Below are 27,156 nucleotides of genomic sequence, written 5' to 3'. Positions count from 1 at the left end.
GACCTAAGAACCAACCAGATGCACAAAACGTGTGCTAAACGTTTCAGTCGCTTCGATTTCTTATTAATGTGGCGGGTTTAGGCGTTTCCACATCTCAATAAAAGGACTCAAACGTGAGTGGGGTGAGTGAGTTGTGCTGTAGTCCTCTTACAGGAGGAAGCGTGGAGTCTTGTAGAAAACCTGAAGTGAATCAGAGGAAGTGTTACACAATAGGAAGTGGTGTGCTTTTTTCATGCGATTCTGTTTGTTCCATGCTTCTTTTTTTCTCCTTTCTAAAAATTCACTTACTCTGGCCCATATTTCTCAAGGTAGTCGCATTAGGATAGAACAGGCCAGTTATTGCCTATTGTTTGTGTTTGCATTTTCTCTCATAGTGCTGTGTTTCCTTTTTTGTGTGCTACAGCTCATTTTAAAAGGGAACCCAAAGACAGGCAGTCATTTCTAAAGGGTGTAACCAGTATGTGTGAAGTGTGCAACAGTAGTGTTGTCCAATTTTGGTAAAGTCAAAATGCACAAAATAGTTGCTTAGCTGTGGAGTTTTTTTTGTTGTTTTTGTTTTGTTTTTTTTGGTGCATTTCAAATTATTTAGTTGAACTTTGTCTGCAGGAGGAGCAGTGATGCCACGTCTTGTTATCTCTAGTTGCGGATGTTTTTTAGGATTTTTTTCAAGCTCTAGATTGTAAAGTTTTATGTTTTGTTGCTGTTGATCTTTGTTTCAGAGGCTGACCTCTGCTGGAGGACTGTGACCCCGGGGCCACCTGCCAGGCCGGGCCTCCCTGCTCCTGCCAGACACACAGCTCCACTGCTGGTAAGTCCTAAAAGATGCTTTTCTGTTGATGTGCTAATCAAATAGGGAAAAAACTGGAACGGTTCATAATAATTTAAACTTTCAATGACAAATCTTTGTGCCGTGTTGTGGCAACATGTAAACACAAAGCAGGAAATTCACTCTGCAAAGCAAATGCATGTCCGGACAGTGCTCACTAAGTCAGACTGCTCAATGATTATATTAGCTTTGAACCTTATACTGCACGCTAGTCTGTGGTTATTTCCATTGGAACAGTATAAAATTCCCACTCAAAGTCCGCAAGTTGCACACGTGCATCATTTTCATCAATGCAAAAATTGAAGCTATTTTTATCCTCAGCATCTTTCTTTTCCCACCCCTGATTACCATCTGCTTATCTGCTGTTATTTTGTTTGCATGTCTATTTATACCTGCACATATTCACAACTGATATGTTTCCTTATTTGCATTCACTGCAGGTGCTTAAAGGCTTTTGAGATCATCATAAATACTGCCGTCATTCATTTGTGTAACTATATTTTTCCAGTTGTTTAGGTCATTGGCACATACTGAAGCGCGTTGAATTGAATGGAAGCATTTCCCTAAATAGAGGCTGAGTCAGTTCATTTTGCTTTCTTTCCACTGCTAGTGTTTTTTTTTTCCATGCTAATGTGGGATCAGTATAGGTGGGAGAAAATTCAGTTAGCTGCTGTTTCTATTACAAAGTTTGGCTTCAATCACAAACAGAAGTGGCATACTTTGCATTCTCAGGCCAGATCTCAGGGAAAATTGGTTATAAAGCACATTTTTAAGGGAAAATTGAGGCCAGGTCACTAGGTGCTTGAGTTTGTGTCTTTTCACCTCAGACTATCCCAATTTAACAAATCTCTGAGCATAAAAGTGCATTCACTCGTAAAAATAATTAGAAAATCTTCACCATTTATCTTCTTGTCGCTGGTGGAAGAGCTACTGCTGTAATGGCCCGCGTTCATAAAATTTCAGCCTACTTTTCTGACAACCATCACCTCATCTCATTGACGTTTAAGCATTAGTAGCTCTCTGTGCACAAATACAGACATGTCATTATGTAAGACCGCCTGTGGTGCACCTATGCCTGTTATAGTCCTAATGTGCAGTGCTGTGGGTGTATGTGTAATGCTGGCACAGGAAATGAAATGCATTGTGGGCCATAAAAAGGAGTTGAGTAATGTAGGTGCTCCCGGCTTCCTGTCCCCCCCCATCAAGGCCAGAGTGTTTATATAACCACAGGGCACGGGGTCACGGCTCCCGTGATGAGCTGGCAGCTCTGGTGGTGGACGGTGTTTAGTAGTTGGTCAATTGTGGACTCAAACTCACTCCTGGTGATTTTAGACGAATATTTTAGTGCTGTGTCGTTCATCTCTCCCTGCTCGTATGCGTGCCCATCCCTGTTGTATTTTCCTCTGTGTCTCCTTGGAGATTGTTACCATGCCACACAGCTATCATTTGATTGGCTCAGCTGTGGAGCTGGAATGCTAGGCTGCTTTGACAGCTAAGCCTCAGGTGGTTCATATATAGGATTGCTAAGTCAGTGTGTGTCCCCATGTGAGGCTTGTAGTGTGTATGCGTGTGTATAGGCTAATGCTTCTGCAGTGCCTTATTGAGACTCAAATCTATTCACTTAAATCGGCCTGAACGGTTGCTGTTTTGGTTGCTGTGCAGTATACGACCCTGCAGCGGTGCAGGGGAACAAACATGTGATGGACTATACGTGAAGAAAGGGAATGAGTTAATGCAGCAGCCTGAGGTCTGTGTGGAAGGGCGGATTAACCCTGCTTAAACCAGGGGGAAGGTGGCAGCCATAGATGAAGCTGTTCTTGGCTCTTATAATTGGATCAATACTGCCCCCAGCTGGTGAAGCCTTGAAGTGTTATTGTTATGGACATGAATGCAAAATATGTGTAATTGTCTTCTATATATAGCTCTAAACTTGCACTAAATTACAGATAGAAGCTGTTTTTAGACCAGTTTAAGTGATTCAGCTGGTAGATCACATAATAAGCTGTTATTATTATTATTTATTTATTTATTTATTTATTTATTTATTACATACTAAATGAATATCAGTTTCTCCACTCCTGACTCAGCATATGGAAGCTGTTCTGGCCTCCTGCTCTCAGCCAACCCCACCCTCTGACTAGGTCATTTGAGATGATGCGTCTGAAAGGGTGTAATATGTAGAGTGGCTCGTTATGTCAGTTAAAAGCCCCCAGCTTCTCCTAGGTTATCTATTATTTATGCCGCTGGAGGCTTGACGCCGTGTAACTTCCTGCCCAGGTTTTCCGTCAGGAAGCTCGCAGACTGCGGCCATATGCGCCAGAAAAACCGAACATGTGGAAAGCTAGTTTTAAACTTGGAACTGACATATATTATTTCTATTTCTTGTCAATGGAAATAGTGTCATTTTTCCCCAAGAGATATGGGAGCGTTTAGCCTTAAATAGTTGTTAACACCGGATGGCGCTGTTGGATCTGGCATCAGACCTTCTCTCCAACTTAGTAAAATGAAATTTGCAAGCCTTGCAGAAGTATTCTGCAGGGTTTCCATCAAGAGACAGTTTACAGTAAAATCAGTTTATTGTAAATATTCCCACTTCCTGTTTGCATTTGTAAAAGTAAACAAAAAGATGCATAAATGTGCCGGTACAAGCTTTGGGAGTGGCTCTCATCCTTCCTGCCTTCTCTGCACAGCTGCTTTCCTCCTCCAGATGGCACTCGCCTCCTACTCAATATAAATGTCAGTTCTCTACAATCTGACACTCATCATCACTCCCAAACCTCCTCTGTGCCCCACCCAAAATCCTGTTGGGGTAATATTCTGCAGGAGGAAAAAACATGCAAGGATTATGTTTGATTCTAAAATTGAAATTAGGCTTAAATTGGAAATTCATCTCTTCCCGAATGCTTTTGTAAGTAAGATTAAAAGATGCTGCTGATGTTGGTGAGTCAGTCAAAGGTCAGGCAAGTAATGATGGTTTAGGGTGGGGTGGGGGCGTTGTTTCTGCAGAGGAACGAGGGAGAATGTATGTGAATGGATTTAGGAGGCAGATGCCCCGAGGGAGGTGGCACTTAGAACAGGACAGCGAGTCAATGCTAACCCCACTCCCTGTTAATGATCTCCTCACACATACCAGGAAGAAGTCAGAGGACTCTCAAGGGCAGAGTGGGAGGGTGTGAAGGGCCTGGCTCTGAGGTGGATGGAGCAGAAAATGAAAAAGTAAATTTATATGAAAGATGATGCAAATGTCACTGAGCCTCCTGATTTGAATATTTTTAAAATAAGGAGGATTGATCTGAAATTAACATCATCCAGCCTGTGAGCCCTGTTCTCTCTCTCTCTTCCCTGTCTGTTGGTGTGACTGAAGAGCGGCACTAAGAGCCTCTCCACAGAGCTCAATGAAGCCCGCGTTTTAGCTGACTCTGGTGCATCTGCCTGTTGCCATGGTTTCCATCTTTCATCAGGTGCCGTCCAGAAAGCAGCGCTTAGCAGAGGATGAGGCGCTCCCGCTTTCATCCTTCCTCTCTGATCTGCTTCTCTGGACAGAACGGCAGTTTTCATAACTGAGTTCGTTACAGCTGTTGGCGACAGGGGATGTTTTTAGCTGGAGAAAGACGAGACGGCCGATACCGGATGTCACCTCAAGTGACGCCGTCTGTCTTCCTGTAGGTTTGTTTTGATTTGCCCCGAATCTGGGTGAGTGGGGTATTAGCCGATGTTTACGCGGGTGCAACAATACAGAGGCGTGGCTACGAGTTCAGAGAGTTCACCCACATAAACAAACAAATCGTAGCCTGCCCCCGCTGCTCCTCCCTTTTTCTCGTCACCTTGCACCCCCCCAAGCAATTTTTAGTCAGCTGGGTGAGATCGGTAGGAGATAGTTGGGGTGGGTGGGGGGTGAGGAGGAGATGAGGGGGGGGGGGTTAGGGGGAAATGGGGACGCATGCCAGTCCCATTTGGGAAGTGCTCCCCCATTTTCTGCCTGTCGAGTCAGGCCAGTGTCAGCGAGCTCCGGCGGGTCCAGGTCTGGCCGAGTGGGCTAATGCGATGTGGCGTGTCACCCGGGGAATCTAGGTCAAGTTTAAAGCTGCCTAGTTCTGCCCGCCTCTGCCGCAGTGTGACGCTTCAAATCCCTCCCCTTCCACGCACGCAATAATATTCAGCACGCGTCCATACCTGCACTTTTATTTTGCATTTGTTTTATATTTTAATCATTTCACCCTGATCAAAATGAGCTCTGCATTTCCTGTTACAGGCTGTGTTTATTGCAAACATAAACACACTCATCTCTCACACACATGCCTTGCCCCATCCCACCCCCACTCCTACCCCTATCCACACACACAAACACAGACAGACACCCCAGGCAAGCTCTCAGCCCGTCCACGGCAGAGCCCACGTGACGCTCCGCACGGAGGCTGGGGAAGGGAGGGCGTTGTTTTTCCCTCCATAGTAAAGCAGCGGGACACGTGGATTCTCATGCTGCAGCCGAGTAGTGGAATGTCAGCACTATCCCTCCCTCGCATCAGCCAGCTTTCCAGTTGCCCCGAGCCGTTTCTGCAAGGATGGCCGCGGCAGTGCTCGGTTTCAGCCCTGTCCCGCTTTTTATTAAATGGAGAGGCACAGAGCTGGGAGATGTTTTTAAAAAAAGGCAGTGCCATTCTGAGGTCAGGCTGCTGCATGGGCGTGGCACTGTTTTGGTCTCTTCACCGAATGGGCTTGAACCTCCCTCCACCGTCTGTAATCTGCACATATTTGTTTTGGATTGTAGCTTCAGTCGGATGACATTTTCCTGGAATAATGGCAGGGTGTCAGTGTGAAAGTCCGCCTTTATCGTGTTTTTATTGCAACGATCTGCACGTGTTCAGCAGTAAAACTAGATTTTCATCTTTAATAAAAATTAGAGAATTTGCTGAGCTACACAGAAAAATGAAATCACATCCAATCCAGTCACTAACAGATGGGTTCAGACACTTCTCCATCATCTGTAGTTGATTTTACTATCCTGCTAATCCGCTGTTTTTGGCGCATTACCTCATCTGTATTAATATATTCGTGCGCTTTCAAGTCTTACTACTACTGTACTCGCTCTTCACCGGGAGCTCGAACCTGATTGGCTGCTGCATTCTTTTCAATGGCACCAAATTTTTTTCGACTCCATGGATACAGCGAGCTGTTGGTTAGGCCGGCTCAGCCAATGGGAGAGCTGCGCGGGCTCCAGCTTGTCAGATTCTGCCCCCTGGCCTTGGAGGCAGCCCTCCCCTCCCTTCCCACCCTCATTGAGAGCACGCGATGTCTCAGCGGGGGGGTTCAAAACAACACCAAGATTGTCGTCGGCTTCTCTGTGGTGCCCAGGACATGCCAGGACTGCTGGGTACTGCTCAAACTCTCTTTAATATAGTGTCTGCACTTTCTTCACTACGCTATCACTAAGCAACCAGTTACACTTAGTTACACAAATTGTTGGAAATACATCTTTAAAGAAAAAGTCCAAATAAACAGCAAAGTCAGTTATCTGTAAGTGGTTCTTTTGATGAATTTTGGTGGAAGAAATTTGCATAATGGACAGATTTAATTTGCTCTTTTTTTCTTTTCTCTGGACTTTAAGATTCTCTAGTGGACTTTGAAACGCAGCCACGCAAATCCCCGTCCTTTAAATGACCTCATTTTAAACGGCACAGGGGAGCAGCGCCGGGCCTGCAAGGCTGCCAGTGCCCTCGTTGAAGCGCTGCGAGCCCAGGCTGCTCTGCCCAGTCAGCGAGCAGCTGAAAGGTGGCAGTAGAAGATAATGATGATGGAGATGGTGTTGGGGTAGTGCCCACATCATCCAGCAGGGTGAAGTCGGTGACAGCTCTCATCGCTTTCCGAGGCTGCATCAGGTGCCGCTTTCCGACAGCCAGTGAGGTGCTGGCGTTGGCACGGTCAGACATTCAGGTCACATTAGAGGAGGGTAGTTTGATGAGACCGGACAAGGCAGGTGGGGCTTTGCAGGTGGTCTGTGGATTTGGCTGGTGACACAGTTTGTAGAGGCGCTTTTGAAGTAAATAAAAGTTAAAAAAAATATCACTGTTCATCCACTGATTTCATGCTGATGCACAGGAAATCAGAGAGAAGCTCATTTTAAATGCACACCAAATATTTATTAGAATATATTCAAGTTAAATTTAGGATTCCTACTACCAAATATTTATTTTTTGATATAATCTATTACTTGTAACAAAACAACTAAATAAAAACAAAACAGGGCAAATGACGACTTGGACAAATTCAGCTTCAACTCGTCATTCAGTCATTTAAAAACTGTCTGCTCATCGCACTTCGAAAACAAAAAAAAAAAAAAAAAGGGACATGACCCAGTGCTCGGTTTTCAACATTCAAGAATCCTCCCTACACGATGCATCTCATGCATTTTAAAAGCGCCCCGTCTCAACCTCTGCTCCTGACTGCTGAGTGTGTACTTTGCTCTGTCGCAGCACCTCCCTGTCTTCCAGAATCACCTGCGCTGGCGTGATTTGCCCCCGTCTCTGCAGACCCTCGCTCGAACGTTTTGGCTCTTCACCTGCCACTCATCTCGGGTGACATCTGCCTGCCAAAATTGAATTGCGTCACTGTTCTGCCCCGACCCCTCTCTCGCAAAGCCCGTCCATCTCCACCCCGTCACCGAGGGCTAAGGCTGCCACCGTTTCTCTCTCTACAAACTGTAGCAGATCTCTGACTTATCAAATGTCTGTCAGCCTCTGTAGCTCTGCGCTTTCGAGGAGTCGGAGGATTGACAGCAGAGAGCGGCGCAAGGGTGTCGCTTTTCATTGCACAACTCGCAGCTGACTTGTGAGAATGTGTGTGTGTGTACATATACAGTATATATACTGTATGTGTGGGTCTTCGTCGCCTCCTCATACCTGCAAAGCACTTGAAGATCATCATAGCCACAAAAACTGGGTCGTTTTCACAGGCCCTACATAAATAACCATAAATCATACTGGGTGGTAACAAATTCCAGTTAACAGTGAGTGAGGGCACACTGGTAAATTTGTGTGACTTTGATTGGCCTACCTGCAGTAAAGTTAGGAGTTTGTTTCCAGAAACACACTTGACAGAAATCTTTTCATTGTCCTGCTCTCCTTTTTTTTTTTTTTTTTTTGCCCATTATAGGCAAACAAAACTTAAACATATAATTGTATTGCAGTGCTCTGGTTTTCCTACGGGTGTGGCAAAAACATCTTCCTCCAAGGATCAGAAACCCTGGTGCTGTAGTTGTATAAAAGTATGACTCACTTCTGGTAGCAAGTCTCTAAACAAATCTCAGCTCCTGTCTTCAAATGCGTCTGGTCACCTATTTTGGGCATATTCATTTTTTGAGCAGAATTAACATTTTCCTTTGAAACTTTAAGTTAATAGAATAACCAGTAAAATCTGGTTAGCTAGCTTAAAAAGTTTGTCTCTAAATGAGATTTATCTCCTGGAAGTTAACCACCATCCTTGCTGGTGCAGAAATCTCCAGCTGATCTCAATTCTGGATAATTGGACTGCGGTGTCTTTATGTCCCTGCAAATACAGATTCTGTGCTCAGGCTTTGCTTTGGTTTTGGTGCTGCTCTATCTGTACTCCATTTAACATCTGTTTACCCAGTTAATCTTAATAGTTTAAGGCACTTAAAACAAAAAGCTCAACACTGACCACGCTGACCATTGATCAGTTTTAATGATATCAATGATGTTATTATTTCTGCTTACAGGCCAAATTCTTTGACTCTCACTGATCAGCTTTCTGTACAGCAAGAAATTGGCACACCTAGGTTTTAACTCATTCACTGCCATTGACGTCTATAGCCGTCAATTGCAGTGAATGAGTCAATGGGTTTAACTCATTCACTGCCAATGGCTGGCAGTGAATGAGTTAAGCAGGAACTCGTTTGTTTTATTATCAGAGTACATTTAAAAAAAAAGAAAAAGAAGCTTGCACGTGGCTCAGGTGTGCAGAAGCTCCACTGAAATGAATTTGAGCTCATTGTTGTGTAATGTGACTGTCAGAAACACTGCTAAGCAGCATTGATCACAGGAAGAGACAAACTTGGAGGGATGCTGTTTGGATTTGGTTCCCGTTCTTAGCTGGACCACGATTGTGATCCTGTCTGGTTCACTTTCTGTTCTGTAGAGGTTTTTGAAGCTTTTTGCTTTAGTAGACAGTTTAGTAGAGAGTGGGTCAGGAAAGCAGAGAGAGCAACTGAGGTGAAAATGCACGAGCTTCTGGTTGGTCTGCTGCATTTCAGCCTTGGGGCGTATGGTCGCCTGCTCACCTTGTGAGCTAAACTGGTGCCTATCCTGTACAGTTTATTAGTCTTAGAAACCATGAAGAAGATGTACAAATGACCTGTTGTGCTTTGTTTGATGGAAGGATGGATTATATGGATCATATTAAACAGCTGCTGTTCAAACCTTAATGGGGAGCAGCGAATCAGAAGAAACTTAAAGGGAGGAAAGCTAAACCAGCTCGTTTCAGACTGACCCAAGGATTATTTTGAACCACGAATCATGCAAAGCTACTCCAGTGGAGTCCAAACGTGAAGCTAGAAATGAGCTTAAGAGGTCCACTTTGATACCCTATGCCAGGGGTGTCCTGCAGGTTTTAGATCTCACCCTGGGTCAACATACCTGAATCAAATAAGTAGTTCATTACCAGGCCTCTGGAGAACTTCAAGACATGTTGAGGAGGTAATTTAGCCATTTAAATCAGCTGTGTCGGATCAAGGACACATCTAACCTGACCTGCAGTACACTGGCCCTTGAGGCCTGGAGCTGGACACCCCTGCCTTATGCTCTAAAAAGGTGCAATGGTCACTGGTTAATAAATATTAAAAAAATATATGCTTTAGGTTTCTGTATCATGCTGCTGTCTTAGGCTGGGATTATAGCTACACTCTCTACAGACACCACAGACAAGTACTCGATCCTATTGTAGTTTTCTCGAGGCTGTGGTTGGTGCCTTGTAGCATAGCATCTTGTGGACAAATCCAGGTGGTCCAAACCTGGTAGACACGGAGCCTCGCAGTCATCGTCTGATGAGGAAATTCACTCAACTTGCAAATTTATGGATTGCAAAACTGTAACTCTGGCCTTATATTTACTGCTGTAGCACAGTGCAAGTGTTTTGTTTACTGTACCACATTCATCGTACATGTTTGCATTGCCAAGGCATATTTAATATTAATGTGATGTTTGGGCAGCTGCATTATCTGATTGTGCAGAGACTATTAAGTGAATTTCTTAGTACTGCTCTAAGTCTGATTCACTTACAGTAAACAGAGAAGGCCTTTATGAATGTTTGATTGGATGCACTGTGCAGCAAACAGTTACATACTTCATGCATAACATAAATTATGAGCGATATCCCTGCGGACGATGGTAAAATGGATTAGTTTGCATGCGGCTGCCCGTAAAGGTTTGCCAATGCTGGGAAGAAGTTTAGCAAAGCAGAAGTCAAACTGTTTTTTATTTTTGGGGCCTTTTTTTGGTTTGACATCTGGTTGGTGAGAGCCTGGGTGCAGGAAACACACACTGGGGAGTGTCCGAGGGGAGTGCTGGTGTATGTGAACGGTGGGCACATCTGGGGTATCACTGAGTTCATACAGGCACCAGAGCAGTGAAGCAGAGCGGGAGTGAGGTGCATGGATACAACAATGCATCACCACCTGCTCACTTCACTGCTGCACTCTTCTTCTTCTTCTCTTTTTATTGATTTCTCTCTTCTTCTTTTTTTCTCTCTCAACAGGTATCATAACATGGGGAACCTACTGAAAGTTTTGACATGCACAGATCTGGAACAGGAGCCCAATTTTTTCCTCGATTTTGAAAGTGAGTTTTCTTTTTAAGTAATTTCTCCACATCTCTCCCAATATGGATCACATGGATATTTTACCATAACATTACCAGCTCCAAAACTCCAGAACTTAAATCTTTTCACCACCACTTATCTTTTACACTGTTCCTCCCAGCAGCAAAAGGAATCAAATCTACCACTAGGGCTGCTGCTCTTTTCCATCAACCTGCCTTTTCCATGCTGGAATGTGTGCAGAATATCAATCAGGGCAGAGGTGCAGCAGTGCCCCCTCCCCAAATATAAAGCACTGAAGTCGGGCTGTGGTGTAGCCTAAGGGCCCTCAGCGTGGCTTGACCTGTGCAGTGCTATTCTCACACTTGGCAAACCCAGAGAGTCAGTCATACCTTCAGAGGAAACGGCTTCTCATAGAGCTCAGAGTGTTTGGAGGTGGTTTTTATACTGAAAGAATACCACCGTTTTATATACAACTAATGCTTTACAATACTGAGCAATGCTGTATGAAGTTTTTCTTTAATAATGCTGTTAGAGGCTGAAATTTTATTTCTGAAGAGCAAATAGAAATAACTACTTTAAAATAAAATGAATAAAAACTATTTTTTAACTAGTTTCATGTTTAAAAATAAAATGTATCCTTATGAACAGTTCTCCAGATCCATGGCTTGGTTCATATTCACTGGCCTCTTCACTATTTACACCTCTTTAGCTGCATATTAACACAAATGTCTAATGAGCCAATCACATGACAGCAGCTCAGGGCTCTTGGACAAGTAGTCAAGACAACCTAAAGTTCAAACCGAGGATCAGAACAGCATCTCTGAACGCACCCTGAAGCAGCAAGCTACAACATCTGGGTTTAAAATGAAGTTAGAGATCACACAGGCTGGAAAAATGTTTCCTGGACTGATAAGTTTTAAAAAAAAAATTGTCATTAGATGTTGATGGTAGGGTCAGAATTTGACATGAACAACATGAAATCATGGATCCAGCCTGCCTTGTATCAACAGTTCAGTCTGGGCCGGTGGTGTAATGGTGAGGGGATATGTTGTCGGCACACTTTGGACCCCTTAGTACCATCATTTAAACACGACAGCCTCCCTGAGTGTTGTTGCTGACCATGTCCATTATGACCCCATTGTCTCTCATTATCTTTTGTGCAATGTCTGCTTCTATCAGGAAAACGAACCATCTCCCAAAGATCAAATCATCTCAAACTGGTTTCTTGAACATGACAGAGTTATGTCCTCAAATGTGCAGCTTACAAATCTGCCGGAACCATTGACGTGATGTTGTCACATCAATATGGAGCAAATGCTCGGAGGAATGTTTCCAGCATCTTGTTGAATCGGTGCTGTGAAGAATTAAAGCAGGTTTGAAGATAAAACGGGTGTAGCTCCTTCTCTAAATGATAAAAGAACATGGCACTGGCCTGTAAGTCTGCCTACTTCTGACACCTTTAACTCAGTCGGACTGCACCCACCTACGAACTCTACCATGACTTTGATGTCAGCTACACACCTGTGAAGTCTTGTGGCTGGATCTTGTGTGGTTGCAGCACTTTTGTGTTGGTGGGGGAAAAATAAAACAAAACTGTCTGCCGGCAGACAAACACCTGCCAGCACCTGCTTAAAACTGCTTTTTGTGGTAGTTCCCACTGCAGGCTGTGTCTCCAGGACTGCATTTTCCCACACTAATACAGACACACACTCCATGCCATGCTGTTACATTTGGTAATAATGTTAGCCAAAATAAAAACCCTGAAACTGTATGGCTGGAGCTTTTACAAATTTTGAGATGACTCATTCTGTTCGTCTTCTCTTATCTTCCTCTGTTTCCCTGCTCTCGGCCGGGAAAAGTGGGTGGTGTTAAAACTTAATGGGAAGCAGTGGGAAGAGACGATTATTTGACTGAACTTTCATTTGCATAATTGAAAGTTGCTCATTAAACTTTCTGTGACATTGAGGGTGTGGTAGATGTCCTAGAGCTGTATTTTACTTTATGTTGAGTCAGTGTGAATATGGATGAGATCCCAATCAGATTTGCCCAGCTGACTTTGTTGTTGGTCCTTTTTTTTTTTTTTTTTTTTTTTTGGTGCGTGTCCTCTGCAGATGCCCAGCCCACAGAAGCAGAGCGAGAGATTTGGGAAGAGGTGGATGTGGTGCTGAAGGACGCGAAGGCGATCCTGGACGAGTTGCAGGCCTACAAGGGAGCGGGGCCGGACATCCGAGAGGTACGTTCATCCACCCCTTCATCGCAGGACACACTCATGCAGAATTACAAGGAGACGTGCATTTATGAGGTGGTGGAGGTGTCGCTTGTCCTTTATCAGGTGTTGCTTTAGGAATTTGTATCATTTTTTTCTAACACAAATGAGCAGAATAAAGCAGATGATCAATTTTGGATTCAAAGATCAAAGGAATGACCTTCATGGGCCATTAAATCAGTTCTGTCTTTTAGCCTCAGTCTGTTTTTAAAGACTCGACCTACAAATGAACCGTTAAAATTTATTTAATTTCAGCTTCTCGTATCTCATTTTGGTGTTCAGCATCTGTAACTGCTGATTTCATCCAAGCCAGAGCCCTGATCAGTTTAATTGTCTCCTTACTGATGAAGACTTTACCTCTGGCCTGCTGTACCACACCAAAGTGGTCTGTCAAGGACCTGTTTTGTTTCTATGTAATGACAGAAAATGGAAAATATGAAAAACACAGACTCGTTGAGATTGCTCTTATTTTTCTTAAGAGGCATCAAGTAATTTGTAAATATGTGACTCATTTTCTTTTAACATTTCGTTACGGTAAAAGAAAGAGGGTCCCCCCCCCCCTTCTTTTCTTTTTTACATTATAATCCAGTGGTTTTTCTGCTCCAGCCCAGAGATAAAACTGGGCTGTATGTGCCCCATGAGCATAAATGAGTTTGACACCCGTGATGTATTTCTTTCCAGGCGATCCAGAATCCAAACGATGAGGCGTTGCAGGAGAAGGCGTGGGCGGCCGTGGTCCCCTTGGTGGGAAAGCTGAAGAAGTTCTACGAGTTCTCGCAGAGATTAGGTATGCGTCTGTCTGCGCCGTCTCTACAGTAACCGTGTTATGTAGGCCAGGAAAAATTACATCACTGCTTCTGAGATCTTCATCACTGAGCCTCAGACACGCACCGTTTCAAGTGGAGCGAACTCAGGTGTTCTCTGAGATTTCTTTCAGAGCTAAAACGATCTTGTGTGCGACACCGCGCTTGGAATTGTAGATTAGTGTGAGCTGCTGAAACGTCTGTGCAGTTTTGTTGTCTTAATGACTAACGGGGAGAGCCGGTGTCCTTCATGTGCAAGGCATTTTATAGCGACCTCATACCGATGTAAGCGCGACATTAATTGTCCGCTTCTGCATCGGCAGGATTTGCTGCTGAGCTGCACAAGACGTGCGACACATACTTATACACGCGTGCTTTGAACCCCGCCTACATGCTACCGTCTCAACATGCTGCTTGCGTTGCACTGTGCATTGACCTCTGTAGGGTCTTATTAGCATGGATTCAAGGTGGGGGGTGTAAGCTCACTGCTCCCTGATCTTCTTATGACCCTGAGGCTTGAGGGGAGGGGACCCGGCATGCGTCAGTGCCCTCAACCCCTTTGACCCCATAATCCCAGTGGCGGTGGAGAAGGCAGTCAGTGGGCGACAGTGGCGGCGGCAGCCTGGTGATGGCTGTTATGTAACAAAGTAGGTCAAATCTCAGTCTCGAGCGCTGCTCTATTTCCCTGCCTGGATTTTAGGCTTCAGGCGCCAGGATGGTGATATCCAAACAGGACTCCCTGAAAGAGGAGAACCTATGCATTTGGAATGAGCGGACACGTTTTACTGCACTGAAATCCAGACGTATACATGGGAAATCCTAAAATTTGTCACAAGAATAGATAATAACATTAAAAAAAAATCACAAATTTTGTATATCGGGGACAGTAATATCCTGCTACACCAACACTAAAGTTGGCTTCAGTATAAAAATGTACATTTCTTAGAACAAACCTTTAGACTCAAAGCTCATATCTTTATACAGATTTTGACCAGAAGTCAAAAATTTAGGAGTGGCAAAAGTTGGACTGTGCATAGTTGGATTAATTTTTATTATAATGCTGAAACTTAACAGGTAATTAGCTTACCTAAGCTCCAAGGTGACATCTTAATATTACCATAGAAAGAAAACCATGTCATAGACCACAGATTATGCATTATTAAAGACTGAAAAAAACTTCCTATGTTTATGGACATGCTTTTTTATGGATCCAGTAATTGTGAAAAGTAGCACTCCATTTATTTTGAGTGTGTTTTTAAGCCTTTTCCAGCATGAGAGTAACGATGATGGAATGTTTGGTCCACACTTAGGGGGCCTGGATAGTTTGAAGACATGAATATGGCACCTGCAAATGCGATTTTTAAAAAAAAAAAAAAGGGGAAAGTGTAAACATGGATAAAACATCAGACAAAACACGTAAATTTTAGCCTTTAAAAATGGAAGAAAACAGAAACAAAAAAAAAAGTTGATCTTGAAGGACTGAAGGAGAAAACCTGCTGATAGCATCCACCACAGAAAAAGCAGTATAGAGAGAATTACAGGAGGATTACAAGAAAATGAAAGACCACAAAAAGAGGTGTTGTTGCTTTACCAACTGCTGGCTGTTACTTCACTCAGGAGTTCCTGTTTGCAAATGCAAACACAAGAACAGGACTGGGAGGAACCTGGGGACTTCCCCAGACCCTCAGGTAGTCCCCAGAAGCTGCACCCGGCTGTTTAATACACTTTAATTTGATTAATCGCTTAATTGTTCAGTTATGTCAATAGCTGATGTTTTCTTTTGTAGAGCTGAAGACCTTGTTCGGGTAGCAGGCTCTGCATATGGCATAGATGAACATTTATCCCCTTCCAGCTTGTTCTTTCATAACAGCCACAGCTTTGAGATACTGATCTTCATAGAACTTTTGTCGATACCTAAATTTAGATCTGCTCCTTTTAACAACGGTGAAAACTTCTCGAGTCTGTCCCCTAGGAAAAAGTAGGATCTAGAAAAGTCCTTGAGTCCCGCTGTCATCTGGCCCCGCCCCTCTCAGCGAGTACAGTCTACATGCCTGCATTCTGCTCGCCTGCTCCGCCGTGACCTGACGAGATCAGACATCTCCCAGCGCCCCGCCCTCGCACGACTTCCCAACATACTAGAGTGGCTCATTTCTGGGGGCCTTTAAGCAGCTCCATCTTAACTTCTGTTTTGACTAGGATTGGGGGTGTGTGTGTGGGGGGGGGGGGCTGCAGTGCTGAGGCCATTTTTAATCAGCTGCTTCGCTGCGAACGCTAGCCCAAGCAGATGGGAGTCATTACTGAATGGCAGACGTGCTCAATTTACCGCACTGCACTGCCAGCTCTGTGTCCTTCGAAAAGTCATCTTCAGATTATTTTAAGTAGACCGCTGTCTGAATCACACTGATCCTGGGTTACGCTGACATGCGCATCGTCATTTGTAATCAACAGTAACTGTAAAATACACAAGTCTATTTAAAGTGCCCATTTGGTAGCTTATTGCATCAGATGTTCAGCTTGTCTGGGTTATATCATTACTAAAGGCTCCCTTCGGCTTCTAGACTGAATTCTAAGCACTGTCTGCATCTATAAATAAAATTCCCTCTGGGCTTCAAAGCTCTTTTAGTTTTTCTTCTTCAGAACTATGTGTCTGAATTGTTGTTTGTCTGATAACTTGACTTGCTTGGAAGTTGTTCGCCACATTTCCCTCTCCCTGGTTCCCTGCCGATGCTCTTCTTGCATGCTTAATCATTGGTCCGTGGGTATGCTATGTCACGGCATGGCACAGGCTTTGTATTTACTTAGTGTCAAAACAATGAGTGTAATCCTGCTTGAATGAAATCTTGCCCCCACCCATTTCATGCCAATGAGATAATTAGTCCCATGTCTCATTTGCATGTGAGCAGGAAAGCCCCCCCCCTTTCTCCTTTCTCAAAGGCCTCCCCACCCTTCCCCCCCCCTTTGAGACTGGCACTGGGCCCTGGGCAGTTTGGGCACCACCGCTGCCTCATTATTTGTCTATGTCTTAATCAGGATGCTACAGCCTGCCGACACCCTGCACTGGTCACGTATCAGGCTGCTCCTTGACCTCCTACAAGGCCCAACAATAAAGAGACAAAGAAAGACTCGAGTTTTCTTTCTTTTTTCCACTTATACATGACTTAACTCATGTAATTATGTAATTGTATTACTTTAGGACTCTTTAAGTATTTTTTCTATCATTTAATTGGAAAAATGTTTTTCCACGTATTAGCTTTTTTTAAAATTAAAGAGTCACAGAAGCTTGTCATTTTCCCAGAACTGCAGGAAATTCAATGTTTGTTTTTTTTCAAGTTCTCTAAAAATGTGAGGCTATTCAGTTTACAGTGATATAACACATATAACGGAATCAGCAGAGCAGAAACCTCTCACAATATAGAATGGTTTGCTTTATAAACCATTCTATACTTGGGTACTCCGACTTTCTCTCACAGTCCAAATACATGTAATTAGTGGTGTCAGGTTAACTGGTAAATTGCCCATAGGTGTGAATGGTTGTCTGTCTCTCTATGTTGACCCTGTCTGCAGATATTTGCAAATCTTCACCAATTGTTATCAACCTGTGTGACTGTATGTGGTTCCCCAGAGGTTGACAGATGTGAAAAATCTCTGGGCAACCACAGTTATTATTATTATTTTTAAATGTTAAGCACATTGAGTTTACATGCAATTAAATGTATCTTGCCAATAAAATTACTGTGGCATCCTCTTTTTACTTTAGTGTAACTGAGCTATTAACCATTACTATACAGTGAATATAACTATTAGCTGCAGCTGCATGTTTTCCTCCATTGTTCTTGCCCTGCTCTCCTTTTCAAACCTGAATATTGATCACTCTGCCATGCTACATGCAGCACTTCTTCTTTCCCCTGACCTTTGCATTTTTGCATATAGTGCTGCCTGAGCTGTTAACCTGGCGCTTGAATGGCAAAAACCTGAATGTAAAACTACTCAGTGGCTCTGACTGATGACCTGGAAGACTACACACATCAGCTAAACTGTCTCTGTTCAAGGCTTTTGTCAGGCTCTTCATTAAACGAGTAAAAGCCCAATCGAGGTCCTCTGACAGCGATGCAGGTTCACCACAGATGTCTGTCTTTTTTTTAACAGAGGCAGCGTTGCACAGCCTCCTGGGTGCTCTGACCAGCGAGACTTACAGCGACCCGACTCAACACCTGGAGCGGGAGCAGGCGCTGGCCAAGCAGTTCGCAGAGATCCTCCACTTCACGCTGCGCTTCGACGAGCTTAAAGTATGGCTCTTTATTTCTTTAAGTGTCAAATTTTAGCTGCTTCTGTAGGCTTTGCTCTCAATCGTCCAACAAGCTACTGATGCCCCTGGATTGATTTTTTTTTTTTCTTTTTTCTCAGCTCTGTGCAGTTTTAAGCTGCCGCCAGTGAGCGCATGATTAGCATTTAATTAGAGCCCTGATACTGCTCTGCTGTTTATGATACTGTGGATGTCAGTGAAATGGCCAGTAAGGGTTATTGCAAGGGGAAAAAGGTCTGCAAATTGTTGTTGCCCGAGCCAAGTTTTTCACAGCGTGGCAGGTTTTATATAAACGACAGGCAGAGGGAACTTTAAAAGTCTGATCTGGTTTGAATTCGGACACAAACTGCTGAAACGAAGCCGCGATTGAAGCATGTTTGTCGCTCAAATGCCCATTGTCAGAAACATAATTGTGTGAGCACTCATCTTGTAAGACACTGGGCCCACATCCCTGCTCCTTTGACACAAAAACGTAAAAAAAAAAAAAAGGCTCCCCGACTCCCTGAGGCGGTTTGCAGCGACGTCCCAATTAGTGCCCACTACCCAGGCTGGCAGGATGAAAAACATGAAGGTAGGGGGTGCAAGGTGGCATGCCAGGCCCATTCATCAATCTTTCACACCCATGCACGGGCTTCTGACCTAGTTAAAGTGTCTGAGTGCTGTGCAGCCCCTCCCTGGCGAAGAAGCCTGTCTCTCCTGGTGGACGCGGTGGACGCAGACTGAGTACCAGTCTATTGTAGCAGGATTAGCATGCTGTCAGCGCAGCTTTGACTGTGACAAGCTCGTGCAGGAATGAGGATAATTAGCCACATGACGAGCACTCGCTTGTGGTGACTTTTGAAAAGAAGCTCTCTGGTTGGCCAGCTTCCCTTTAAAAAAAAAAAAAAAAGTGGTCAGTTTGGCTCCACACTGAAAACCAGATGATTCATATATTGTAGGGAGTCATGTCAAAGGAGCTAATGGAGCCTTGTGGCTTTTATCTGAGGCTTTGAGGGTGCATAACGTCAGAGAATAAGCCTGCGTATATCCTGTGCTCACTCTAACCTCGCCTCTCCTTAATGAGACCCACAGCCAAAGCTCACGGCAGCAGGAAAAAAACCAAATATTTGCTGACAGGGCGAGCAGGGATGTGGACGTAAAAGGGGGCAGAATGAGTGTCAGACATTCAAATCCAGTTCAGCACATAAAATAGTAATTGTATCAGTGCTCTTTTTATGTCATTTCCCCCCCAAAGCTACATTTCTGCCTTGTTGGCTAAAGCTTTCTGTCATGACGATGGTGTGTTTGATCCAGAGCTGAATGTCCGGCTGCAGGCTGTCTCTCTCCCCTCTCTCTGTATTAGATTGCCTCCAAGCTTACATATATCTGTATATATAATATTTATATTTCTGTTTTGCAGATGACAAATCCAGCCATTCAGAATGACTTCAGTTACTATAGGAGAACACTGAGTCGAATGCGGATCAACAATGTACCGGTGAGCATGTTGCGCCCATCTCTGACATACAACTTCTCCTTTATCTTTTTTAGCATCTGTTAGCTCTTTGTTTTGGTTTAACAGCCCATTTATCTGCTATTAGAGCGTAGCAGATGGTGTTATTTTTGAGTAAAATTTTATTTAATTTTTGTCATAATTTAGTCTGTAATAATCTTATAATTCTTTTAGTTTTAGTCGACTAAAAATCGAAAGATTATAGCAGACTAAACTTGATTCAGTTGACTTAAATATAAAGTGTGAAAGTTTCTCATGGTTTTACTGGTGAGCGCCTTATTTTCTTTGTGAAATGCATCCATATGTCTCCTCTTCTCTTCCTCTTAGGCGTTGACATTTTGTCGCACTTTTATGAGAAACTGGGAGCATGGCAGATTGTACCCTTTCCCGTGGGCACATAAAATTGTTCATATTTAACCTTACTGTGCAAGGACATTACTTCCGATTGGATCACTTTTAAACTTGTCCCACCTCTCTGCACCACTCGGTTGGTTCTGATTGTGTCTCGCTTCTCCAGAATATTTAGGTTTTTTTAATATTTTTATTCACTGACTAAAGTGTCAGTGCATTTCATCGTCTTCTTTTCCATGAGAAAAAAAGAACGATGAAAACTATGACCAAAATGACTGGTGTGTGATGTTGCAAGAACTTTTTATTTAAATCAAAATATGACCCACAAATTATATTTTATTTTATTTTACACGGACCACACTGACTTTACTGACTAAACGGTTTTCACTTCAGCTTTTAACTGCTGCAGAAACTCAACACACGTGGTGCTGTGGACATGGTCAGCATCAACTGACCATCAGCGTTGGCCTTACTTGAGAATCGGTGTCGGTTTGAATGTGTGTTATATTTAGAACATTATCACTGCTTTTGCTGCCGACAGATGGCTCTCTCTGATGAAGAAGGGAAGCTGTTTCACTCCACCAGACTCCATTGGCAAAACGAGTATTTTTTTCTTTGCAAAACATGGGAATGGTTCATCTATTGCTGGCTTGACCAGATGGTTTGTCTGTGCTGTTGTGCATTTATGGTTATTAAAGCAGTTAGTTTGGGTGTGAATTGAAAAAAGTCACGCTAATTAAACTAACAACTCCCATGTTCTGTCAGGTAAAACTCACTGTTTGTGTCAGTGGTGGTTTCGAAAGGAGTGGTTTGGGTCTTAATGTTCCTGATTTTGGTGTTAACACTTTTATTATGATTCAGAATTATATTTTGAAATACCAAAAGCACCCAAACAGACTAACCGGCTGATGCAGTGGTTAACCAACTGTAAGATTTCTGTTTTTGTCAGCACAAACTGGTGGCTTTGATGACTTCCGTTCCTCATCAGAGGGAGACATCTGTGGCAGCTTATAGCTTATTTGCTATTCTTGCATTGAATCAATGTATGACATAAGTCGCCTTTATGGTTTGCATGTGTAGCTCTGCAGTTTTGCTGCTGAAATACTGGTTGTTGTTATTGTGGTTTCCCTCTTCAAGTTAAGCCATTATCTTCCAGTATCTTTCATAAATGGTGGCAGAGTAAAAAGTTGAAGGAAACAACAGTATTGAATGGACCAGTCACAGTGATGCCTTCAGCACAGTTATTTTTCTAGGGAAGTGCACGGCAGCTTCTGCCATAAGTTGTGGTGGAGGGTTTGTTGTTAACGCAGAAGCATAAATCCCGGATAAGCCCCCAAATTACTTTAAATACAGATTAAAGTTAAACTGACAGTAATTTATTTATTTTTAAACTGGCATAATACAAACGGCGTACCAAAAAAAGCTGATGTTGTTTAAAATGTAAATTTAAAAAACAGAATGCAATGATTTACAGATTTTTATGAACCAGATTTTATTTACAGTAGAACACAGGAAATATCGAAGCATTGGAAACGACTGTGGCATGAATTTTAGCTCAGCATTTATTGGTTAAATACTTTCTTCTTGGAAAGTGGAGTAGTATTTATACCTGGTATTAAACACGTGTATAATCATTTCTCCTGTAATTTACCTTTTCTTCACTTTGATAATGAAGGCCAATGCCAGTGTCAGTGCTGCGCATTGTGCTTGCTACCTCGCTGTAATGACTGACTGTCCATTAAAGCAGCAGAGCCGCTTTAATGGACTTTGTTTCGCTTGTGCGTTTCCCGGTAAAACGGTCAAAATGTCATGTTTTCTTTCTACCTGTTCATCACTGTGATGAGTGAGGTCCAGGTGCAAATTCAGTTTATGAAGAAATGAGATCTCTTCATGTAGGTCTATGTGTGCCTCTTACTTACATGCAAGGACTTCCCATGCTGTCCATGTGTAAGGAGACCAGAGAAAGTCAATGTCATTCAGCACTTTGAAGTGAATTAAGATAACCTTGACCGACACATAAAGGGGTGGTAAATGCATTACAGAGTTACCCAGGCAACTGGAGCCTGAAATCTCCAATAGAGTGACCATCAGCTACAAAGAGATGTCCTATGTGGATGCACCTTTAGGCTTTAGTTTACTCTGTGCACTTTTGCACATATGCACCTTGCTGTGTGGACACCCAACTTTGTGAACATAACTCGAGAATGAGGTGATGTACGGTTTTCAAATTGATACCATAGATGTGTTTTTTGTCTTGTCGTCCTCCCTTCAGCCCCAACCGGTCATGGCAGATGGCTGCACCTCCCTGAGCCTGGGTCTGCCAGAGGTTGAGGGAAACGTGGGGTAGTAAAATTGGTCATTTTTAGCTGCATATGAGGAAAAATAAACCAAAACTGCACTCAGTTCAGACCCGCCTGACAGGAGCTTTTATTTCTTAAAGCAGAACATGTCATTAGACAAATGGGCCCAGACAAGTTGTCGTTAGGACCTGTCAACGCTGAAAGACGCTCGGGCCGCCGTCCCTCCTCGCAGCTCCGTCGCACTCGGTTTAGTCAGCGCTCAGACGACTGAATCATTCAGACATCCGAGATGAAACGCAACTGTCCCGGCTCAAACATTCTTTGAGCTCATGTGTCATCATCGTTTGTTAAAAAACCCAAAGTGGTTTGAAAGTTTGGGGCGATTATTCATATTCCGTCAGTGCTCTCATGAAGGCAGGAAGTGTTGTTGTTATTTAAATACGCAGACAAATTTAGAACAGGCTGTTCAAGAGACGCCTTATTCTTTTGTTGTCCGCCAGGTGTTTTCAGCGTCTCATCTGAAACGGCAAAGCGGCAGTCAGCTGGGAAACCGGGGGAGGGAGGAGCAGGAGGGCTGTGTCACAGGGTTTATATCAGTGTTTTCCTGTCGGTGTTTTATTTAACGAAGCAGCTTTTCATCTGCACAAACAGTCTGTTAAAGCTGCTTCGCATCAAATAAACTAATAATACATCCTGATGTTCTCTCGCACCTTTTCATTCAGAGTTTTTTAAATAAAATTTCACAGCATCGCCACAGTGTAGAGCGCAAAGTGGCTTTAATGTCCCTCCAAGCGTGTCAGCTACACGGCCACCTTCGTGGTCGCTTTCTTTTCTCAGTCTCCTTGTAAAGTAGCTTTAACTGGCAGCTCTTCTAATAACAGAGATAACCACGTTTGAGTTTGATTATTTTAAGATCAGAGGTCCAGAACACTAAACATGCAGTCAGTGGATTCAAGCTTTGTTTTTTTTTGTTTGCAGGCAGAAGGTGAGAATGAAGTCAACAATGAATTGGCCAATCGGATATCTCTCTTCTACGCCGATGCCACGCCCATGCTGAAGACGTTAAGTGACGGCACAACGAAGTTTGTTTCTGAGGTGAGACTCAGAAACAAAAATATTGGATACTTTATTTTCTTTTAGTGTGTGTGTGTGTGTGTGTGTGTGTGTGTGTGTGTGTGTGTGTGTGTGTGTGTGTGTGTGTGTGTGTGTGTGTGTGTGTGTATCCACTCAAGTCATTCCTCCCTCCTTACAGAACAAGAACCTGCCCATCGAGAACACGACGGACTGCTTAAGCACGATGGCGAGCGTGTGCAAAGTCATGCTGGAAACACCGTAAGTGACCTCCTCCGCGTGTTAAATACGCCATTCACGGCTTTGCGTCTTATCCCTCCTCTTCCTCCTCCTGCTGTCAGGGAGTATCGCAGCCGTTTCACAAGCGAGGACACGGTGTCCTTCTGCCTCAGGGTGATGGTCGGGGTGATCATCTTGTACGACTACGTCCATCCCGTAGGAGCGTTCGCCAAGTCGTCCAAAATCGACGTGAGTGTAGACACGTTCACGCCAAACTTCTCACTCGCAGCTTCTTCTACAGCTAACGGTCTCTTTCTGTGCCACAGATGAAAGGCTGCATCAAAGTCCTCAAAGATCAGCCGCCAAACAGCGTAGAAGGCCTTCTCAACGCTCTCAGGTCAGTTCTTGTTCCGATTATTAAAAAAAATAAAAAATAAAAATCCCTGCTGCCCAGCGTGAAATGTGATTGCAGCCCGTGAGCAGGCTTTTAAACTGAACAGGAGCAGGCTGCTCACGCTGTGAGTTGGATGAGTTGGTTCCTGTTCACAAGCAGCAGACAGACCTCATCCCCTTCAGCGCAGTGACTCATCCTCCACGCCGTCCAGCGGGGGATTCGGTCAGCTGTGAGCCTGATCCGGGTTGGGTGTCAAAGCCTCTCCACAAAGGCCGATTACATGTGACACCAGGTCCCCTCGCGCCCTCACAAATTTCACCCACCTCACCTCGCTCTCGCAGCTGCTGACAGCTTTGAGTCGACCTTACATCTGTGTGTTTGTGTGTGTGGGGAGCCCGAGGCGGGCCGGCTCTACCGGGCCACACGAGGTTATTTTCATGCGAAAGCTGACAGATTTTCTCTCAGTGATTGCCACACTGATGTGACGGAGGATGATAGTGTATGTTAGACGCATGCAGTGCTGGACAGTAATGAAGTCAAAGTTCAAGCTCACTTTACTGCACTATTTATCTGACATTTACTGGAAGATTTTCTAATTTACCGTTTTGTTTGTATCAAAACAAACAACACAGCCAAGGTAAAAGGAAAGTACAAACTCTTTCATTTCTAAGATGGGCTTAGACGAACAACATCATGGCACATTACACTGTGTCGTTATTTGCAGTCAGTACATCCTTACTGCTTCCTCAGGAATTAAGAGGGCAAGTAGCAGCCAGCTGCTGCTAATCAAATGCAATAGACTAACAATCATCAGCAAGTGTGAGCAGCTCTATAAGAACAGAGGTTTTGACAGTTTGCTGGTCTGAAGCATTCAGATAAGTGCAATGTCAGTCTTAACAGGAGTGGACATCCCAGCTAATTCACTCCAGGATCAGATCAAGCAGCGCTCAGAGAAACTGCAAAAAAAACCAGAACTCAGATCTCAGGCTGTATTGACCTCGTTTTAAAACCTGCTAATGACCAGATAACTTTTATGCCCCGATAGTGCAAACCTTAGAATTGACAGAGGGTGTACTTTCATTTTTTGCTATCAATGTATAATAAATAAATACAGTAATACAAACACTTGGGGCTCTTTGCCATGTTTCAGCTTCATTAGCAGCCGCATCAAAGCAGGACTGCAGCTTCCTGTTATTTTCATCAATATTTAAACTGCAGATCGGGCCGGTGTGTCAGGTTGTTGCAGGAGTTCTCAAAATCTTGCGGGCAGATTTACATGAAAATTTTACCACCAGCATGGCCCAACTTGGAATTGATCCAGATCTGGATGATTCTTCTTTTTTATTTAATTGTAGCGTTTTTAAAAATATGGCCTCAGAGCAGGTTTCAGTATACGGGGCGCCTGCTCTCCCACGTGAGCTGCAGACACAACACTTTTGGAGTCTTTAAAGGAAGCTGCTGCTGCTGCTGCTGCTGCTGCTGCTGATCATGATGAGAAAAATTAGTAGGAACTGGAGTTAAAGAAAATATCACAAACTGAGGCAAGAATTCAATGAATGCATCATGTGGTGGCTTTGGCGTTGGTACGCAGCCTCGGAGCGCTTCTTTTGATCGATAAGACGTGGAAATGCTTCCTTTTGTTAACAGTGTCGACTCATTCTCACTCAAATTAAGCTTCACGTGAAAACACACAGCCTTCAGATTTAAAGAGTGTGAATCTTTTAAAGGTACAAATACTGCAGAAACAATAACTCCTTACTTTGTAATAAGAGTTCCTGGCAGAGCAATAGTTCTTGTTTCTGTGTAGTCTATAAAGTCTATATTAAAAAACTGCTTCAAACTTCATTTTTAGCAGAACAAACCTTGAACATGTTACAACTCGAGAAGCAGAAACCAGAGCATTCACAAGTGTGATTTCCCATCGGACGTTTTGTTTTTAGTAACAGTTTAAATCTTTACATATAATCCAAAGAGGCTTAAGTCGGATCAAAAGGTTAAAGGAGAAGAAAGCTGCCTTCTACTGTTTGGAGGAGATTGACACCAGATCAGGAACCAGTGTGGACGAAAGGAAATGCTTCAGTATTAACATTTACCCCGTTGAAGAGGACGTTTTCAGCTAAACGAGGACTTTCACTTTGAGAGCTCGAGCATATTTTGTTCATAATACTTCAGTATTTTCACTCTTTGTTCTTCTACTGAAGTGCACATTTGCTTTTTCTCTCTCTCTCGCCTGCAGGTACACAACCAAGCATTTAAACGATGAATCAACCAACAAGACTATCAAGAGCATGCTGCAGTAGGACTGAGCTGCTAGGACTGCTGAAGGGAGACGCCGCTCTCTCGAATGTCGCTGCACAGAATGTTGTCTTTTTTTTTTTTTTTTTTCCTTTGTTTGCTTTTTTAAATGGAAAAGAGCTACTGCTCCGCCCTCTTTTATACTGCAAAATGCTACTGCCATTGTAAACGTCTTTTTTGGTGCCAAAAAGATGTCGCTGATATGTAATGTTTTCGATAAAAGCCCATGCCGCTATGGCAGCTAATGAAAGCATTGTGGATGCTCCGGTTTTTATTTTAAACATGTCTTCTTTTTTTTCCCCGTGTAAGGGGACGGGAGTTCTGACTTGAAAATTTAATACAGAGAGATATATAGAGACGTATATATTATTTTTGGTTGATTTGTTATTTAATTCCATCTTCTGCATGATTACGAAACAAAATAGTCTTTTCCTTGTATTTAAAGTAAAACAAAACAAAAGCAATGGTTCCTCTTAATTTGTCTGCTCTTTTGTGCTTTCATAATTAAATGTTTTGTTATTGAAATGGTACTTGTTGAATTGAGATTAAGAGTACTGTTTTTATATTTTTTATAGGTTTTAATTTGTGCATATGTCTTTTTTTTGTTTTTTTTTTAGTTGTGTTGTATTTTTTAGTTGAAAACTTTAAACTGTGATACGTTCAAAATCAAATTAAAACTGGGAGTGTGTACTGTACATGCACAGTATGTTGTGGCTGGAGAAATTAAAAGGAGAACTCTTGTTTTCTACGACCCCGACTCGTCAGGTTTGATCTCTTCTCGCCGTCTCCGGGCGGCCGGAGGGGAAGATTGAGAACTCAGTGACACACAGTTTTTTAAACTTAAAACCAAAATAAGCAACTTTAACACTTCAAAGCAGTCCTCTTAATCTAATTGCCAAATTATGTCTGTTCACCTTCATGTGAAGGTCAATAACGCTCTCAGGGTTGATGTTAAGTAATGGTAGTTACAAATAACTGAAACCAGCCGAGCGCAGCAGAATATTAATA

General features: G+C 43.3%; 1 protein-coding gene across 1 annotated transcript in view; it reads left to right on the top strand.

Moving 5' to 3' along the window:
* Positions 1–26,899, top strand: part of fam49bb (family with sequence similarity 49 member Bb) — a 41,409-nt gene extending 14,510 nt beyond the window's left edge. The window contains exons 2-12 of the mRNA XM_026179892.1: positions 720–808; positions 10,592–10,674; positions 12,766–12,887; positions 13,602–13,707; positions 17,870–18,009; positions 19,426–19,503; positions 23,148–23,264; positions 23,422–23,501; positions 23,582–23,708; positions 23,786–23,856; positions 26,090–26,899. Coding sequence (XP_026035677.1) covers positions 10,602–10,674; positions 12,766–12,887; positions 13,602–13,707; positions 17,870–18,009; positions 19,426–19,503; positions 23,148–23,264; positions 23,422–23,501; positions 23,582–23,708; positions 23,786–23,856; positions 26,090–26,153 — 978 coding nt within the window. The 5' untranslated portion in view covers positions 720–808; positions 10,592–10,601 and the 3' untranslated portion in view covers positions 26,154–26,899. The remainder of the gene's footprint in view (positions 1–719; positions 809–10,591; positions 10,675–12,765; positions 12,888–13,601; positions 13,708–17,869; positions 18,010–19,425; positions 19,504–23,147; positions 23,265–23,421; positions 23,502–23,581; positions 23,709–23,785; positions 23,857–26,089) is intronic.
* Positions 26,900–27,156: the final 257 nt, after the last annotated feature.

Source organism: Astatotilapia calliptera, chromosome 9, assembly GCF_900246225.1.
Source record: "Astatotilapia calliptera chromosome 9, fAstCal1.2, whole genome shotgun sequence".
NCBI classification, from domain to species: domain Eukaryota; kingdom Metazoa; phylum Chordata; class Actinopteri; order Cichliformes; family Cichlidae; genus Astatotilapia; species Astatotilapia calliptera.
Note: the sequence above shows the minus strand (reverse complement) of the source record. Positions and strands in the feature narration are given on the sequence as shown.